The following is a 19,146-nucleotide window of genomic DNA, read 5'->3' on the forward strand; positions in this document are numbered from 1 at the left end:
CCAACCCCGTACGAAGAACGGGTACCTACCATTGAGATATAGATTATAACTGGAGTCACTACTCTCTGGTTAAACGTTAGAGAAAAACGTGCCACTGTTTTGGCTGGTTTGTTTTTGGTGTTTCGTGTTGTTAGGTTGGCCGTGTGATCGGTTGGTGGGATGCTGTCAAATAATTCCAATTCATTCTAACCTAACCATACTATTTATTTGGGGTTATGTTATCCGTTATTTCAGGGACTTGTATCAAAAACTTATTTAAGTTATTGCACTTTAAAACCTCTGTATTTAAAGTTATTTTGAAACATTATAAATTGTTTTTGTTTGATAGTAAATAAATACTAACTTATTTACCTCTTTTAAAGCTATGTGGTGAAAATAGGCTAGTCAAGTTTCCTGGTTTGGAGATATTGGTTTAGGCATGGTTTAGGCTAATAGCCTTATGGCATTTGATTAAATAACGACCATCGGTTTATGATCTTGTTAAAATGGGTTGCCCTTGCTCGTAAAATAAACAAATAAACTTATATTGCAATCATAATGTTGAGTTGGCAGATTTTTGTTTACTATCATCAACAAAACAGGATGACGCCATCTTGATTTTGCCTCTCTAATTTGACAAGTCCCACCAACCCGATCACCCGGCCAACCTAACGAAACGAAACTCTGAAACAAAACCAGCAAAAACAGTGGTACGTTTTTAAAACAAAGAGTGGTTACTCCAGTTATATTATTATAGCTCAGTGGTACCTACTCTGCTAGTTGTACTATACTAAAAAAAAAAAAAAACAGAATCAAATAAAAAATACTGTAGTTCATTCCCCGGGGGCAATAACAAAAACGTGCAAGGCTAAAATTGCCAAGCTACTGACACGGCACCTAAAAATAACCAATGCTAGAAAGCACAAGAAACAAACAACGGAGATTTCAAATGAATGAAATGGATTTCGCAGCTATACACATAACAATTAAAAGCTAGCCTCACCATAAAAATAACCAAAACTAAGTTAATTCGTTTTAAGGTTATGTGTTGCACTGTTACAAACAAAAACAAGTTACAGTGGTTTTAAACATAAATTTTTAGATAGATAATACAGTTAATTTAATTTAATAATACATTCTGTAGTTATTGAATAATAATAAGTTCATTTAAAACCCTTAAAGTGGATTTCGATACGCTTGTAAGTAAATACAATTAGGCTAACTTAGATTGTTAAATGTAGGCCTATTCAAATAAGTAAAATAATAAGCAAATTATCTTTGAGATCAAACAAAGATTTTCTTAATAAACACTACGATCTTTCCCACAAAGTATTGAAAGGGTTTTTTAGTTTCCACCACTAACTTATGTATGGAATGGATAGAAACCCATTAAGTTCTTGTTGGACTGTAGCCTATAACTGTGTAACTTATAAGTTAGTGGGTACAACAGTCTAGGACAATATTCTTTATTAACCCTTCCAGGGCTATGGACGGATATATCCGTTAATCTTTGTTTACTTTCCGGGCTGAAAACGGATCCATCCCGAGAAATTTCTATTCTGGGCTTAAGACAGATCCGTCCAAAAAACAAATTGATATACAATGTTTATAATACGGTAATAAACATTACACTGCATTATAAATGGGTTATTTTGTTTTTGTGGTTGGCAATAATAATTGCCACAGTTGTTTCGGCTATTTTGCACCATAGAGTGTGCATAAGTAAATATTGCTGTCACTTCACACATGGTTGTTAGTGAGTATTAAATTGTCAATTATCAAAGTCATAGTCAATTTCAGTACAACATTTCCATCACTATTTATTTACTCATTTTACAATATTAAAACATGTGATGATTAATTAATCTTCACAAACAAATCATACAGCATAAATACCGTATAAAGATTAATGAATGGTCATACATACATATATATGAAATTAGTCATTGAGTGATTTTTACATTTTGTGTTTTGTACTTTATTTTTATGTTATTGAGCTAAAGTTACTAATGCAAACTAACTTAGCCTATATGAAATTTGAAGATGTTATTGAGATGCTTAATAAAATGTATGTCCGAGAGGGGTTTTGTACTTGGCAGTGAAAATAATAGTATGGAATGTGATGGATATGATAAACCTGAAGATCAGTCTTTACATAGTGGAAGTCTTGGCGGGGAATGGGATTGAGGGCATGGGAGCGGAACTGAGTGGCTTAGATTTACTTCAGAATGATAGATACATTTTTATGGATAAAAAATTAAAACGGAATAGCCTAAGGTTGACGGATATATCCGTCTGCCGCCCACAAGAATACTCAAGATTATTGGTAGGCCTAGTATTTTGTGATTGTCACTGAGGGCGTCAGACAGATATATCCAAAACTACTATTTTTTTTTACGCTTGTAAAAATAACACGTACAATGCTGATCAAGAAGTTATTTAGATATATCCGTCCACCTTATGTTTTTTGTGGGCCAAAGACGGATATATCTGTCAAATCAAATTTTATTTTCTTCATAACTTTTGTACTAAAATTAGTTCACCCCAAAGGAAAATCTTTTTATGATCCATGAATTATTTCAAGTGAAATAAATACAAAACACAACCACTTTAGTTTTTAATTTTTGTCAAAAAATTATTAAGCTCCAGCCCTTCATTTAATTTAGCCCCGGAAGGGTTAACATATTCATTGAGAAAAGTTTCATAGTTACAGGTGGATTACATAAATCAGAAACTTTTCATTGCCGTAATTTGCAAGGTACATGCATATGACAAAGTCAACAACAAATGAGGTTCAAGTTTAACCAAGAAAATAAAACTAGATACCGTTAAAACATAAATAGACAGAAAATTTGTCTGGGCAGTCACAATAGATCAAAAAATAAAAATGTAGCTATGCAAGCATCGAGCCTATCAGAAACAAGACAGTAAAAGGTCAACAATTGTTCATACAGATCATATGGTCATACTCAACATGCAAATTGTTGAGCAAGCAAATACAGAAACATCACATATTTTAAGGTCATGCGATGAATTCTTTTTCAATGTAGAATGGTCTCTCTAGCAGCTAGTCTGTGAGTAATTTCTTGAAAGCGGCTGACTTATTCCGATGTTTAAGTTGGTTGTTCTGGAAGGAGGTTGTAATGTTTAGATATTGAATATTTAAAATAGATTACAGATACCCTACAAAAAAATGGGATCAGAAGAAGAGAATCGTGGAAAGTCAAAGTTCATGATAGCCCTCCCACTGTTGTTACTGCTGGTCTCGATTCCTTTATCATTAACTCTATGGCTTGGAAATATGGCTTTCTCGGCTTTTTGGGAAAGTGAGAGTGGTAAGTGTTTGTCAGAGAAATCCATTACGGTAGCCTCTTTAGGGCCTATACATGTCTAGGCTAACTAAAATCTTAAAATCTAACAGAAAATTATCTTTTATGATTCGGTTTGTTTTTATCAAAGTTAATTGACAATGTTTTTTTTTATTTAAAGTTATCTAATTAAAAATATGAAGTATCCATGAAATTTTTATGAATACTCTTAAGAATATGTAGGTAGGCTACTTAAGCAATATGTAGGTAGGAACTGCTACATAACGAAAAAATGCAACAATTTCTATGGTTGGTCTACCTATGCACAGTATTGTAGCCCTAAACAAAGTATTTTTCAAGGTAAAAAACAAAACAATGAAGATAATCTAGTAGTTTGCTATTACCGTTCGGTAGCCTACATTAGACCATTCCAAGTAGCCTTTACTTGTTAATAGCCTTTTGAGTGTTACTATTAAAATTCGTGGAAAGAGAAAGAGCCTCAGTCCAATTTGTTGAAAAGAGCAGGAAAACAGAAAGAGAGGAACTCAGTCCTGGACTGAGGCATTTTCTCTTTAAAATACTAAATTGAATTACTCCATACCTCCATGGTTACTAGTGGGACTATACCTCCATGGTTACTACATAGTGGGACTGAGTTTTTTTCAACATAGTTTTTTGAGTATGTCCAAAGAATTTTTGGGCTTAACCCAATTTCGTATTTTTTGTGAATGAGGCCCTTTCTTGGTCTACAGGTTACTCTAGTGTTTTAATCTTGTTTTTAAAACTATAAGTATTCCAGCCTATTTAAAAAAAGCTTTACTAACCAAAATCCTAGTCATTGTTAAATTTTTTTTAACTAGCTTGTACTTTGCAGAACCAATATCACCTACGAGATGGCTATTTTCAGTCATAACACCAATTTTATTTGCTGCCTACGGTCTGAAGAAAAAAAGTTTAAGTGTCAGTGGAGCAGTTTTAGGTGAGTTATGCTTAAATACACAGTGCTTGATTTGTAAAAAAATGAGGTGCTGGAACTGTAACCGATTTAATATGATTATAGTACATTTATGGATGAATTTCAAATTGAGAGAGAAAATGAAAACAGAAAAAATAAAAAATATTATTTTGTACATACATACTTTATTGACCCAATAAAGTGTTACATTATACATTGCTAACCATAGCAGAGCTTAAATGTACCGGTAAGTGTTTCTATTTTTTTACAAATATTTGTCTTATCAACTACAAAGACAACATCAGGTCACTAAAGTTTTTAAAAGTCCGGAAAAATAGTAAATTCTACTGTAAATTAAAGTAAAAACAATGTATATAAACATTTAACTTGTTTCCTGAATAATGCATCCATCAAATAATTAAAATTAATTTTTTTTATTAATTGTAAAAATAAAACATTAATAATAGGAACAATCTGAAATGTACATGTTTTTGATTAACATTTTTTAATATTGAATGTAATAAATTTTTTTTCATAGGTACTAATTTTTATGGCTGGGCGCACACTGTTCCAGCATTTCACCTGAAGCAAAATGTTGCACAACGATTTGCTTGAAGCATTTTGTTTCTTTACTTCTCCAGTGTGCGAAAGGTCCAAGCATGATTGAAAATTTGGTTTCATGAAAAAATAAATATTATTTTTACTGGTCCTCTACTACAGTATTGTTTTAACAAGTGTGACGAGGAAGTCAACGTAGGCCTAACTATTGCTGTACCTATGTCAGTTTTTGCAAAATGCTGAACTAAATAGAAAGAAAACATGATAGACAGTAAGGTTTTCCTCTTAAAAATTAAAGAAAACATGATAGACAGTAAGGTTTTCCTCTTAAAAATTAAAGAAAACATGATAGACAGTAAGGTTTTCCTCTTAGAAATTTAATCAGATCCAGGGAAATTCCACCCAGGATTGAAGATCATCTCAAACATCCGTTAACCCTCCGAGTGTTATGTGTCGTAAAAGCGACTCATAACACACTTTGTGTAGTGTTTTGTGTCGCTTTTGCGACTCACAAACTCTGTTTACGGCGAAGGCTCTATGACTGACTAAATCGGATTGAACTGGATCGAGTTAGGTATCGTTTTTTTTTGCAGATTCTAAGCTTTCTCCCGAGGTCTGTCTCTAAACGCTTTTTTTTCTCAAGCCGATCATAATTGTAGCAGATAGCTGACGTGCGTATTTGTAAACAGCTTGGTTAACCTCGCACCGATGACTGATGTGTTTTATTACGTTTATCATTGTTTTAGTGTTAAAAATCAAAAGTAGTGATATACGTGGTGCATTATAAGAAGATTTAAGTGATTTTGAAGGGCTGGTTGATGATCCTGAACAAGTAGGTAGTGATATTGATGTAAATTGTCAGCCAGATTCCTAGCTATGGTTAGGCTATGCATTCTTAGCTAAACGCTATGTACCGAAATCTGTTTTTTGCCCATAACTTATTTATTTGCAAATCTACTTCCTTATATTATTATATTCTTGGAATCCTCATAAAATTCTGTACAAAGTGTTAAAATATTTGTAGACCTATAAATTATAACAGTTTATTGAGCGCAAACATAAATTTTTTCATTTATTTTATAATTTTGAAGAAATGTTAACCCCACAAAAATTTTTGAAATTTTTTTTTGTAATGTTTTATATGTTACATTGAAGTCCATAATTTTTCAAACAAAATGATATATAAAACAGTATACTTTACATTGTTTTTAAGTTTCTAAGATACATTTTAATAAAACCCTGCGATTGCGCAATAAATGGGCAAACATTAAGACCAAAACTAGAGACACTTGGAGGGTTAACTAGTAAACCAGATTTTAATGGGAGTTGACCCCTTCCCACAGATGTTTTTCCTCCCACAATACCATACACAGACGATTTTATCTGGTATTTTCGTTCACCGTAGACTTTTATATTTTATATCTTTACTGACACTCAGGAGTTTGGTGCTTCTCATATCTTTTTTGCAGTGATTTTCTATGTAAGTTATACTGTTTAGGGCCTATCAGAATTATTTTTGGGATTCAACAAACAGATTTTTGTAAGCCATCTTTGAAGAGGTTAAAACTTCTCACATTTCCCTGTATTGTCATTTATAAACGCTTAATTTTCTCTTAACAAAACCAGAATATCATCTAGGTCTTTACTCCAAAATCAACCTTCAAAACCATTCCAAACTGAATACCATACCATACCACCTCTTTAAAAAAAAAACATCACTCTTTCTCATGAATTTTTTCACAATGCTCATCCCAAGCCACTAATAGTCCAGTAAATAGAGACAAAAATAGGGGGCTTAACTTACAAACGGTCCGGTAAGTCCAAATTTTTTATATGTTTTCTAGGACGGTAGGCTAAGTGGGTGTTTAAAATGAAAAATGCACAATTCTCCCCCCTCCGCGCCCGCCGCCATATTGAAAAATCGAAAAAGGAGAATTGTGCATTTTTCATTTTAAACACCTACTTACCATCCTAGACAACATATAAAAAATTTAGACTTACCGGACCGTTTGTAAGTTAACATACCCCTATTCACTGGACTATAAGTAGCAATTAGCAGCAAATGTAATACTAGTTTTTCAACCTTTATACTAGTCTATAAACAAATACAATAAGACTATTTTGTCAAAATCCCTGGTGAAATAAATTAGTTACCGTATGCTTACTTGTGAGGTGTTTATGTCGGGTAGGGCACCTATCGTAAACTTACCTCCGATTTGCTCGGACAGCTCGAGTAGTCCAGGGTCTCGCTGACAATCCTCGTCGCTCGCTTCCCACTTCTGGATCTTCGTAGATGTTAATGTCGCGCCGATCTGCTAGTACACAAGTACACACTGTGTACCTCGGCACGTCGACGCACCGTACACGAGTTGCTATTAAGGAATACACTAACTATAGTTACTCCTATAACTTGGTGTCAGCACAGCGACGCGCTGACAAGGCCAAGTCTAAGCTAACTACTAGGGCTGATAGATAAATAGGCGACGATTAGGAAATAAAATAAATAACCAGCTCCTAGGCTTAACGAAAGATCTCACTTCTCGAAATAAAACTAAAAATAATCTTCTCGGAATTAAAAGAAAACGACGCTAACTCGCGATAAGTAAATAATGAAATAAAACAAAACGTAGAAGGCACCTAGGCCAATTCTTCTTGGCTTTAAGGAAAATAAATAAAAACTCCTGATTACAATAAAACAAAACCACTTTGGATGACTAAAAGTCGGCGTATGTGACTGCGACACTACACTCGCAGCGTCGGTCGATAAACTACGTTATTCTATAATAAACTACGATAAACGTCCTAGAATAGCCTAATAAATAACGCAATTTCCCTCGCCAAAGTGGATACGGGGATGAATACAACGTATACGCTAGCTATATACAGTGTACTTACGTAACACGACACTTCCAGATTTACATCCGGGTTACTCTCGCCTTCGTCCGGATACCTTATTATTTGGTTCGCTCGCACGGCCTAAGGAGGGTTGGTTGGTGTGCGCGAACCTAACGCTCGACGCCGACTGTCCTAAGAACTGTCCACTGTCCGCTGGTCTCGGCTTCTCCCCACCACGTCTACGGCAGCGCTTCAAGGTGACAGCGGCCGAGTCTCGAACTAGGAGACATGACCAGCTGCAGTGGACATGTGTGACATTGTTGTCAAGCGCGCTCAAGCCTTCGTGGCCTTTAAATAATTAAAACGAACCCCCCAATAAAATGTGACCATTACACCCCCTTTTCACTTTGGCGAGAAAAAAAACGAACAAAAAAAAATACCTCCTGCCTGCAGGTATCAACTCAAACATAATCCCACGAGGCGACAACCTTCGCACCCCGCACGGCGCTCGACCTTCGCTTGGTCGAGTAACCTGACTCGTCCGACTCGTGGGCGGGGAGAACACTCTCCTCCTGCCTCCTTAACGAAACGAAAACACTCTCGTAAAACAAAATAAAAATTTAACCAAAATAGCTTCTCGCTTAGTAAGACACATATCTTTAATTCCGGCGATATTCGTCCTTTAAGAACTTTCGCCTGTAGGTGGTCCCATCTTCTCGCTGGAAGCGCACCCGGTACGTCTTGCGGACTCGTTTCCGACCTCGGTTCCTCTGTGGGTTCCGGAACCTCTTATGAGATTCTTGTGAATCAGTAGTAGTCGTGGGCCCTTGGGTAGACGTCGCTGTTCCCATTTCCGCCGATACGCGCTCCTCTCGATAAGGTCGGGGTTGGCCCCGTGCAACCGGGTCAAAATCCTCGAATGGGTCGGGACTAGAAATATCCGACAGTATCGGTGACCCCATTGGAATCACGTTTACCGGGATTGTCACTTGAAATCCCCCCTCACGATTCACGACTCTACTACGGTTTGGAGAAGCCACCACTTCAATCGAAGACCCGTTGCCCTCTACTGATTTGCACATTTCCTCAATCTCGTCCATAAGATCATCGGCTGTAAGTGACAGAGCGGGCGACTCACCCCCCACCGCTTCTGGTGACTTCACTTCTTCCGTCTCCTGCGTCACTACTCGCTCTTCGCCGGAAGCTGCCTCCTCTCTACTAAAAATCGGGACGTATCGCGGTGACCCATACGACCTGAAGCTAACCGGGTCTATCGCTACGTCCACCACCTCTGTTGACGAGTCGGGCGCAGTCACTGTCAACCGGGATAAGTGAGATGGTTGGACACGCCCTCCGTACCGAAGATCTTGTTCCCTAGGGACGTTTACTTCCAACAGGTCGAACACTTCGTCCTCCAATCGTCCCCGTCGTAAGGCTGTCGCAACGTCACGACGCCACCGCTTTTCATCGACTTGGGGTTTCCCGAATGGCGTCGAAAGCGAGATACAAGAAACACAGGCGCACACAAATATACCCGTTGACTCCGACTTCTCAGGTCGGGGATAATCACTCGGCGTATCTAGAAATCTCCAGCTTCTCTCCTCTAAACAGTCTCCCTGTTCTTCAGCTACCTTCGCTAGGAAAGAGAAAACGATTCCCATCTCTCGACATCGACTGACTAGTGACGGGTCATATGCACCGATCGTCGCCGAACCAGGCCTGCAGACCACAATGGCCCAGAGCCCCTTACCATCTTCACCACTTAACAACACAGGAAATAACAGCAGCGAGTGCGTTAATACGTCCATTCCCGTCGTCAACGAACAAGTACGCTCAAATCCACCATCCGCCCATTCTTGAAAAAAATTAACTGGGAACGCAAACACACTGGGTAGACTAATGTAAAATCGGCTTCGCCTCTCAATCAATCGTAAAAATGCATTCATTACGTGAGGGTTCAACGAGCACCCAGGATGCAAACAGTCCATTTCAGACGGGCAAAGCGTAATAAGAGGTCTTATACATGCCATCGTGCGCAATAACTACTAATACACTTTAGAAAAAGCTGTCTCATGCACAATACACTTCACCAAGCACTACCACAAGCATCTAAGATAAGAAATTTGAAGCACAAGCAGGGTGCGAAAGCATGCAGAGCGTGCACACGAAGCAAACCTGTGAAAGAGAGTTTATTAATAAATATAAACTAATAAAATACGACAGGGAATCCTACTAAAGTATTATAATGCACTAGTCACAACCGCAACCACAAGCTAAGTATCACACAGAAATGTAAGTTTGGTGAACTAAATGAAACTACTATGAGTGGAAATGCACCTCACTAAGCGATAAACAATAAAACCGGATTAGACCTCTGACCTACTTATCATCCGAATGGAAAGGTTTAAGGTCCTTTACATAGACATAGACATAGACTTTATTTGCACAAAACATTCCATACATGTCATAACATTTAGAATAGGTGCATTGTCAAAATTAAATCCATACATAAAATATTTAACATTAAAACTTTTAACTTAAAATTAAACACAAAAAAAAAAAAAAAAATCTAAATTGTAGTTCTGTAAAAATCTTCAATTAAGTAAAAAGCCTTGTCAATAAGAAAATTATCTATTGTATCTTTAAATTTAGTTTTGCTTAATGACTTATAGCATGACTTATACATGGGCCACGGTGGTTTTACCCGTTGCCACGTCCTTTATCACGTACAAATTATACCCTCGCCTTTTGCTCACTACAAAAGGGCCATCGAATTTTGGCGCGAGTTTGCTCGCGATCGCGTCGACAGCTGACGACAGTACATGGGTCCGCTTTAAAACCTGTTGACCTATTTCGTACCGAACGTCACGCCTTCGTAGATTATAAGATCTAGCCTGTTGATCAAACGCAGCTCTAAGATTCTTCTGAGTGGTGTCATACAGCCTCCGGAAACGGTCCATACGTTCCATATGTATGTCAGCCGGCGTCGGCTGTTCACCTCTCCGACTCGCGACGAACAGCGGGCCTCGAAGTGCCGCAGGGAGCCTAAGTTCACGCCCGTAACACAACATCGCGGGGGTACACTTTGTCGACTCGTGGCACGCTGTGTTTACGGCGAACGCGATCTCCTTCAGATTCGCGTCCCACGTTTGGTGATCGCCTTTCACTGACTGAGCGATAAGAGTCTTAAGCACGCGGTTACGTCGTTCGATGGGATTTGATTGCGGGCTATAGGGCGCAGTCGTCTGAAACTCGATGTCCCATTCCTTCGCCATATCTTTAATTATCCTCGAGGTAAACTGAGTACCGTTGTCCGTGATGAGTACATCCGGCGCACCAAAACGATACAAGACGAGTTCCTTGAACTTAAGCACCACCTGAGACGCAGTCGCGTCCTTCAAAGGGGCTAGTTCAGTCCACTTACTGTATTGGTCCTGAAATGCGACGACAAAGCGATTTCCTTTCTTCGAACGCGGGAGGGGACCTAATAGATCCGCGGAGACAGTATGCCACGGCCCACCAGGTGGGCGAAAATGCATTTGGCCGGCGGGTTTCGTCTGTTCAACCTTGTAACGTTGACATACGGGACAGTTCCTTACATACTTACGCACGTCACGTCTCCAACCGGGCCAGTAGTACTGTTCGCTTACTTTTCTAGCGGTCTTCTTAACGCCGAAATGTCCAGCTGCAGGGGAGTCGTGCACCTCTCTCATAACCACCGCCCGTTCGTCCTTAGGAACACACATTTTCCATGTCTGTTCCCGGCCATCACCTTCCGTAGTTTGCCGACCAATCGAGCGATATAATTTGCCTTCCCGAATGACATATTTGTCGTTCATCCCGGGATTGACGCTCATTTTATCCCAGAGTTTCTCGTACCACTTGTCCGACTGATTACTCGGCCTTTCGGGACCGTCTCCAGCGTCGGGACCTCCATCCAATTGAAGTGGACAGACCGCTGTCTCAATAGACGTCTCCTCGGCTACACCTACGGGGTGCCGCGATAACGCATCCGCCACCCGGTTGGCGATGCCTTTCCTGTAATGCACCTCGAAATCGTGCTGCTGGAGTTCTAACACCCAGCGTGCTAACCGGCCTGTCGGCTCCTTAAGCCGTAGCAACCATTTCAACGCTATATGGTCTGTGACGGCGATGAAGTGGTACCCCTCAATATAGGGTCGGAACTTCCTCACGGCCCACACCAACGCCAAACACTCCTTCTCTGTCACGGTAAATTTACGTTCTGAGTCAGAGAGAAGCCTACTCGCATAGCCGATAACGTTCTCCTTTCCGTCCTTCTTCTGTGTGAGCGCGGCACCGAGCCCGTCGTCCGACGCATCAACTTGCAGCACGAACGGCTTACCGAAATCGGGACAAGCTAATATCGGTGTCGTGGTCAACTTCCGTTTCAGCCCGAGAAACGCCTCCTCTTGGCTTTCAGCCCAGCTCCATTTCGTCGATTTCTTTAGTAAACAGGTCAGTGGAGTAGTAAGTCGCGCGAACTGGTCTATAAAGCGTCGATACCATGACGCGAGTCCTAGGAAGCTTCTAAGGCTCTTTACGTTAGTTGGACGCGGAAATTCGGCGATTGCTTTAACCTTTTCCGGGTCTGTACCAATACCGTTCGCATTAACGACGTGGCCGAGATACTTCAGTTCGGTCCGACAGAACTGGCACTTCTCAACATTGAGCTTTAGCCCCGCCTTTCTTAGTCTACCCAGCACTTCGCATAACAAATCGAGATGCTCCTCGAAGGTTTCAGAGATCATCACGAGGTCGTCCAGGTACGCGAACGCCCTAGGCTCCAATTCCGGACCGACTACCTTATCCAACAACCTTTGAAAAGTCGCGCCAGCCGAATGAAGACCGAATGGCATCGATGTGAACTGATACAGCCCGCGCCCAGGAACCGTAAAGGCAGTGAGAGGCCGGCTCGCCGCCGCCAACGGCACTTGCCAATATCCATTAGCCAAGTCGAGTGTGGAAATAAATCGTGCCTTTCGCAACTTTTCAAGTATGGCAGATATTCTAGGGAGGGGATAAGCATCCTTCTCTGAACAATCATTCAGACGTCGAAAGTCTATACAGAACCGATATTTTCCACTAGGTTTCTTAATAAGCACTACAGGGGAACTCCATCCACTAGTAGATGCTTCGATTACCCCGTCACTTAGCATACGATCCACTTCAGCGTTTATCACTTCCTGCATAGCGGGATTTCGCGGGTAATACCGCTGCTTGATTGGAGTAACTCCTTTCTTTAAACGGATTTCGTGTTGGATCAGTTCCGTGCGGCCAGAAACGCTTTCAAATAAAGGCAATTCGGCCTTTAGAAATTCGCCCAATCGTTTCTTTTGGCCCTCAGTCAAGTCCGATATTGCGCTTAATTCGACAATCTCGCCGGCGACGTTCGTCCTACTAGTATCTAACGCGACGTTATACGTCACCAAGTCCAGTCGTTCGAGAGTGTCGATACCGAGAACCACGTCACTAGTGAGAGTGGGGAGATACAATGTATAGAACTCCTCGTCGCGACCTTGAATCGAACCCTTAAAACGATAGGATTGGTCCGATTTCGAACAGCTACCGTTTGCGAGTCTCACTACCGTGGGAGTCGAAACAGACATAATTCCAGACCGTTCCAAGTGACGTGCAACCGCCGTGCCGATCAACGTGACTACGGCACCAGTATCTATTAGCGCGGCGAACTCTCGCCCTGCTATCGTCACTGATACGTGCGGTCGTCTGTCGTTGGTCTGAATCTGAGCGTTCTCGGTTTCCGGGAATTTCTTAATTTTCTCTAACCAAGCGCACCAGTCCGGGGAGGTCTTCGTAGTAGGCACTACTGAGGATTCAGGCGACCTCCTTCTTCCTGAACCCGTCGATCGTTTCCCTGGCACCGACAGTCGTGGGTGCGGATGCCCACCTTTTTACAATAGAAACACTTTAGAGTTCTCGGCATACGGCAGTCACGAAACATGTGGCCTTTCTTGTCACAGTTCCAACACGTGATAGTAGAATTGTCGCGCACATTATCGGGCAATCGCGAAACTGTATTGTTCTCTCGGGGTGAACCTTCACGCTCACGCTCCGAGCGACGTCGTGGGCTCGTAGATGACGAGGTCCTCGTAAAATTACTCGTCCGGGGGTTCGGAGAGTTCTCTCGTGACCTACGTGGTCTTGCCTCTGACCGGAAGCCTACGCGCTTCTCGGTTAATCGTCTCGTCACGCCGTTCGATGACTGACACTCGCCAATCGTCGAAACTACGAAATCATCTCCTGATTTATTATCGCGTCCTCGTCTCGGGTGATAAGCCGTTTCGGGGACCAACGCTGCTGACGGAGGGGGAGGGGGACGGAAAAGAGATTTTTCCCTAAAATAGCTCTCAACGTGTTCCGCTTGTCTGAGCATTTCGTCGACCGAGAATAAATCGTGTCTCCTCATCGTCAACTTATATTCGGGTCTCATATTCGTATACAAAATATTCAATTGTTCGTGGAGACTGAGGGTTCCCTTGCGTCGCATGAGAGTAGTTAAAGCCACAACAAAGTTTCTAAAAGCTTCGTTGTCACCTTGAGTACGACGCCGAATTTCTTCGTCTAGATTTCGCTGGTATCCCGGTGGTAGGAATTGTAGTTCGAAACTCGATCTAAATGACTCATAATTATGCCAGGAGTCTTTATAGTTTCGATACCACAACAGTGCATTACTATGTAGTAGCTCGGGGAGTGCTCGTATAATATCGTTCTTATTTATTTCGTAGGCCTCCATAAGCTCTTCCAGGCGTTCCAAGAAAGAAACGGGGTCTTTAGAGCCGTCAAAACGAACGTTCCACTTTCGAACTAGATTACACAACGCCGAGACGTCAACGCCAACCTTACGAATTACGTTCGAATTTTCGTGACACGAAGGCAAACCACTACTGAATCCGTGATTCACGCTTGCCTGTGTAGCAATACCTAGTTGTTCGCTCGCGAACCCACCGTACGGTCGCTGACCGGTACCGGACACCGTAGGTCGATGAATCGAATCTGTAGAGTGGGAAGTGTCGAAAGCATAGTTGACACTTGGTCTGGTTAGTGTACTATACACTAACCCCTCGGAATTCGTAAAACGATCGGATCGTGTTACATTGACTGGATAATTACTAGCCTGATTGTTGGTCTTATCAGCGCGCATCGTTAGGCTTGATAACGAACGACAAACGTCCTCAAAGTTGGTTCCTGGAGGCAAACCAACTATCTCCCGTACTCTGTCAAGTTCCGCACTTCGTATGTCACTGGCACCTGGTCGCGAGTCGACATATCCCGTGTCATAGCCGAGTGGAAGTGCAGTCGCACCGTCCACGCTATCATTCACGTCCTTACCGTACACTGCTCGGGGAATGCCATGTTTCCAAAATTTACAAAAAGATTTTCGAAGTTCCTCGACTGTCCCCATATTCGGCAAACCGTATCGACTCATTTCGTAACGAAGTTCATCCTTGGTTAACGTGTGAATCCACCCAATTCGCGGGTCATCCTCTGAGGGACTCTTAGACGTCAACGTACGATCAGTCGTAGTAAGTAAATTTAAAGTCGTTGGTACCATTAACTGTGTCGTCGTTGTACCTACTTGAGGCTGAGTAGCCTCTGCGGTCGTAGCGGGAAAACTTAAAGTCGATGGCACAGTTGGTTGTGAAATAGTTTGCGCTACTTGAGCTTGTAAAGACCCGGCAGTTGTAGTCGTCGTAGTCGAGGTCGATTCAGTCACCGCTCTGACCGTTTTAGGCGTAGTTTTCGCGCTAACACTCGATCCTACCATTTTCGCTTTTTCTTATATTCCAAAGAAAAAACCACTACGATATCGATTTTACCGTTCGGGCGCCAATACGTGAAGCACGTATGAATATTACGATAATAACGAAACTTTCAATGTCACTGTTCGGAGGCGCCACTTTGTGAGGTGTTTATGTCGGGTAGGGCACCTATCGTAAACTTACCTCCGATTTGCTCGGACAGCTCGAGTAGTCCAGGGTCTCGCTGACAATCCTCGTCGCTCGCTTCCCACTTCTGGATCTTCGTAGATGTTAATGTCGCGCCGATCTGCTAGTACACAAGTACACACTGTGTACCTCGGCACGTCGACGCACCGTACACGAGTTGCTATTAAGGAATACACTAACTATAGTTACTCCTATAACTTGGTGTCAGCACAGCGACGCGCTGACAAGGCCAAGTCTAAGCTAACTACTAGGGCTGATAGATAAATAGGCGACGATTAGGAAATAAAATAAATAACCAGCTCCTAGGCTTAACGAAAGATCTCACTTCTCGAAATAAAACTAAAAATAATCTTCTCGGAATTAAAAGAAAACGACGCTAACTCGCGATAAGTAAATAATGAAATAAAACAAAACGTAGAAGGCACCTAGGCCAATTCTTCTTGGCTTTAAGGAAAATAAATAAAAACTCCTGATTACAATAAAACAAAACCACTTTGGATGACTAAAAGTCGGCGTATGTGACTGCGACACTACACTCGCAGCGTCGGTCGATAAACTACGTTATTCTATAATAAACTACGATAAACGTCCTAGAATAGCCTAATAAATAACGCAATTTCCCTCGCCAAAGTGGATACGGGGATGAATACAACGTATACGCTAGCTATATACAGTGTACTTACGTAACACGACACTTCCAGATTTACATCCGGGTTACTCTCGCCTTCGTCCGGATACCTTATTATTTGGTTCGCTCGCACGGCCTAAGGAGGGTTGGTTGGTGTGCGCGAACCTAACGCTCGACGCCGACTGTCCTAAGAACTGTCCACTGTCCGCTGGTCTCGGCTTCTCCCCACCACGTCTACGGCAGCGCTTCAAGGTGACAGCGGCCGAGTCTCGAACTAGGAGACATGACCAGCTGCAGTGGACATGTGTGACATTGTTGTCAAGCGCGCTCAAGCCTTCGCGGCCTTTAAATAATTAAAACGAACCCCCCAAACAAAAACTCTTTTAAAAAAAACGAGACTTTCATCTTAAGATTTTAACAATGCTCTACCCAAGGCACTAAGTAGTAATTAGCAGAAATGTAATACTTTACTAATTTTTCAACGTTTATACTAGTCTATAAACAAATACAACACCTAAGACTATTTTGTCAAAACCTCTGGCGAAATAAATTAGTTACCGTATGCTAACTTTAAATGAACAAACATAAGTGTGTATTTACTTCTTGAGCCAAGTTTTTGCTTAAATTGAACACATACAGCTGTAACCACATCAATTTTCATTTATAGGCAATTTAACTCATTTTTAAAATCCTACAACTTTTAAATCCTAAACAGTGCGTTTTAACTTAGCACAATAATAAAAACAGAGTTTTGTACTATATTGCGGATTACTATTTTATATTATACAACCAGTATAAACAACCATTTGTGTGATTGTTGCAGGCCTGGTGGTGGGTTTTGTGCTCACACTCAGCAGTTATTTGTTTCTGATTTGTCTCATTGTGTTTTTCATCACATCAAGTCGAGCAACAAAATTCCGGAGTAACCAGAAACGCAAACTCGAAGAGGATTTTAAAGAAGGTACCGTACCTAATGCTTAAATCTGGTGCCCTGGCTAAATCACACTCTTTTAGGAATGGATTATAAAGCACCATATTGAAATGGCAGGGTTGGTTGGTGCATTCTAAGTGATTGGCTTTATGAATAAAAGATGATTTTATGGTTGATATAACGTTGTTGTTGACTTAAGACCAGATTGATTCTTTTGCCAAGTATTTAGGAGCGCTGCCTTAGGGGTATGCCTCAGATTTATAAAGCAGATTTTTCTGTTTTATCATAAGATATCAAATATATAGAAAAAAAGATAATCCGGTTGACATTAGTTCATTTACAAAGATTTTGGTTGTAGGCCTGTAATAGTTTTGCCTACATACCTGTAAAAATGCAAACTTGATATGCGAACAAACTGCCATTCTGAATATAATAAGATTTCAACTGACTGTGTTTACAAGAATCCCTGTACACAGAGCGGTCACACTGTTAGTAAGTAAATAATAATAATAATAATTACACCAAAAATCTTCAGTTTCAAAACTTTTGTGTAGTATAAAAATTGCTTGATGATGGTAACTGATACATAATTTGCTGATCTGCAGGAGGACAGCGCAACTGGGTACAAGTGTTGTGCAACAGTGGCATGGCGTTACAACTCGCTCTACTCTACATCCTGGACTCTGGCTGTGGAGAGAGACCAGTAGACTTCTCCTCGGACTACCGGGCCTCCTGGCTGGCACTCGGTGTTCTAGGTAAGCTAGTGCAAGAGAGACAGAAATCTTCCCTTACTGTGAATACATATATCGGACTAGATCCAACAGCAATTTTTGAGATGACTGTACAAAATAACAAATGCCATGGTGAGAAATGATGCTAATGCAAATGTACACCCCGCTTGCCACTTTAAATGATTCTATTCATACAGAATTATGGTTTCAGCCAAAAAATTATATAACATCTTGAATGCAACCATTGTTTTATGACAAATTGCCCCTGCATCCATTCCTAGGTATTGTACCAAGAGCTTTAGCCTTGATCCATACCCCACATCATGAATGAAACAATTGTCTTATGATCTATTGGCGAGATAACCAATGTTAATATGTGAAAAAATTTCCAGAGATATTACACAGAAATAAATAGATTAATTCCTTTCTTGGTCAGTGTTTTAGACAGTTCAAATATACCGTATGTTTTGTTTAGTCAACGGTTTTTTAGACAACAGGAATCACAGTGACCTTACTGCTTTAAAAAACTTGAGTTTTGGACACCACACAAATAGCAACACATTCGATTGCAAAAGTTGTTATATTAAAGAAATAACAAATAAACATCTTTAAGGTTACTTTGGTCAAGAAAAGGCTCTAGCTAGGCCATGATTGTGATTCTAGAAGGATCAGCTCGCTTTCCTGAGGAAAAACTCCAGGTAGGTCATAGTACACACAGATGGACAAAGTAACAGCTTTTTAAAATTAAGTAAAACTAAGAAACATTACCTAAATAGAGAGGGTTTGATTATTTTAAAGAATCATCTTTAGAATGTCATGACACCACTCTTTAGACTCTGCTTATTGATTGTTTTCCTAGCGACTTGTGCTTAAAAGTTTCTCTAAATTGTGTTCAGGCTCGCTGTCTTGTTGCAATGGTGATACGTGGGCGTCAGAGCTCGGGGCTGTGGTGGGTGGAGGACAGCCTCGTCTCATCACGAATGGACGACCAGTGCCTCGTGGTAACAATCCATACGTTATTTGCTAATCCTTAAGCTATCTAAGATATAATTTCCATATGTTATGACAGAGAGCATAGGCTTGAGTAAAGAAGTAACAAAATAAATTAGGCATAATTTACGTTATTAGTGGAAAAATATACTGGTTTATTTGTTATAGTCCTCAATTCCACCTAATAAAAAAAAACAATTTTTAGATAGTCCAATGGAATTACTTTTAGTTTTAAGTTTCAATGTG

At 40.8% G+C, this 19,146-nt stretch overlaps 1 protein-coding gene across 1 annotated transcript in view; it reads left to right on the forward strand.

Moving 5' to 3' along the window:
- The first annotated feature begins 1,035 nt into the window (after nt 1-1,035).
- LOC129003153 (transmembrane protein 19-like) overlaps nt 1,036-19,146 on the forward strand; it is a 29,082-nt gene continuing 10,971 nt past the window's right edge. Inside the window, exons 1-6 of the mRNA XM_054431409.1 lie at nt 1,036-1,178; nt 3,151-3,314; nt 4,162-4,266; nt 17,072-17,209; nt 17,785-17,934; nt 18,807-18,911. Of these exons, the coding sequence (XP_054287384.1) occupies nt 3,173-3,314; nt 4,162-4,266; nt 17,072-17,209; nt 17,785-17,934; nt 18,807-18,911 (640 nt within the window). The 5' untranslated portion in view covers nt 1,036-1,178; nt 3,151-3,172. The remainder of the gene's footprint in view (nt 1,179-3,150; nt 3,315-4,161; nt 4,267-17,071; nt 17,210-17,784; nt 17,935-18,806; nt 18,912-19,146) is intronic.

This window comes from Macrosteles quadrilineatus, unplaced genomic scaffold (genome assembly GCF_028750875.1).
Source record: "Macrosteles quadrilineatus isolate MER2022 unplaced genomic scaffold, UCM_ALF_1.0 Scaffold_9__3_contigs__length_116548681, whole genome shotgun sequence".
In the NCBI taxonomy this organism is placed as follows: Eukaryota; Metazoa; Arthropoda; class Insecta; order Hemiptera; family Cicadellidae; genus Macrosteles; species Macrosteles quadrilineatus.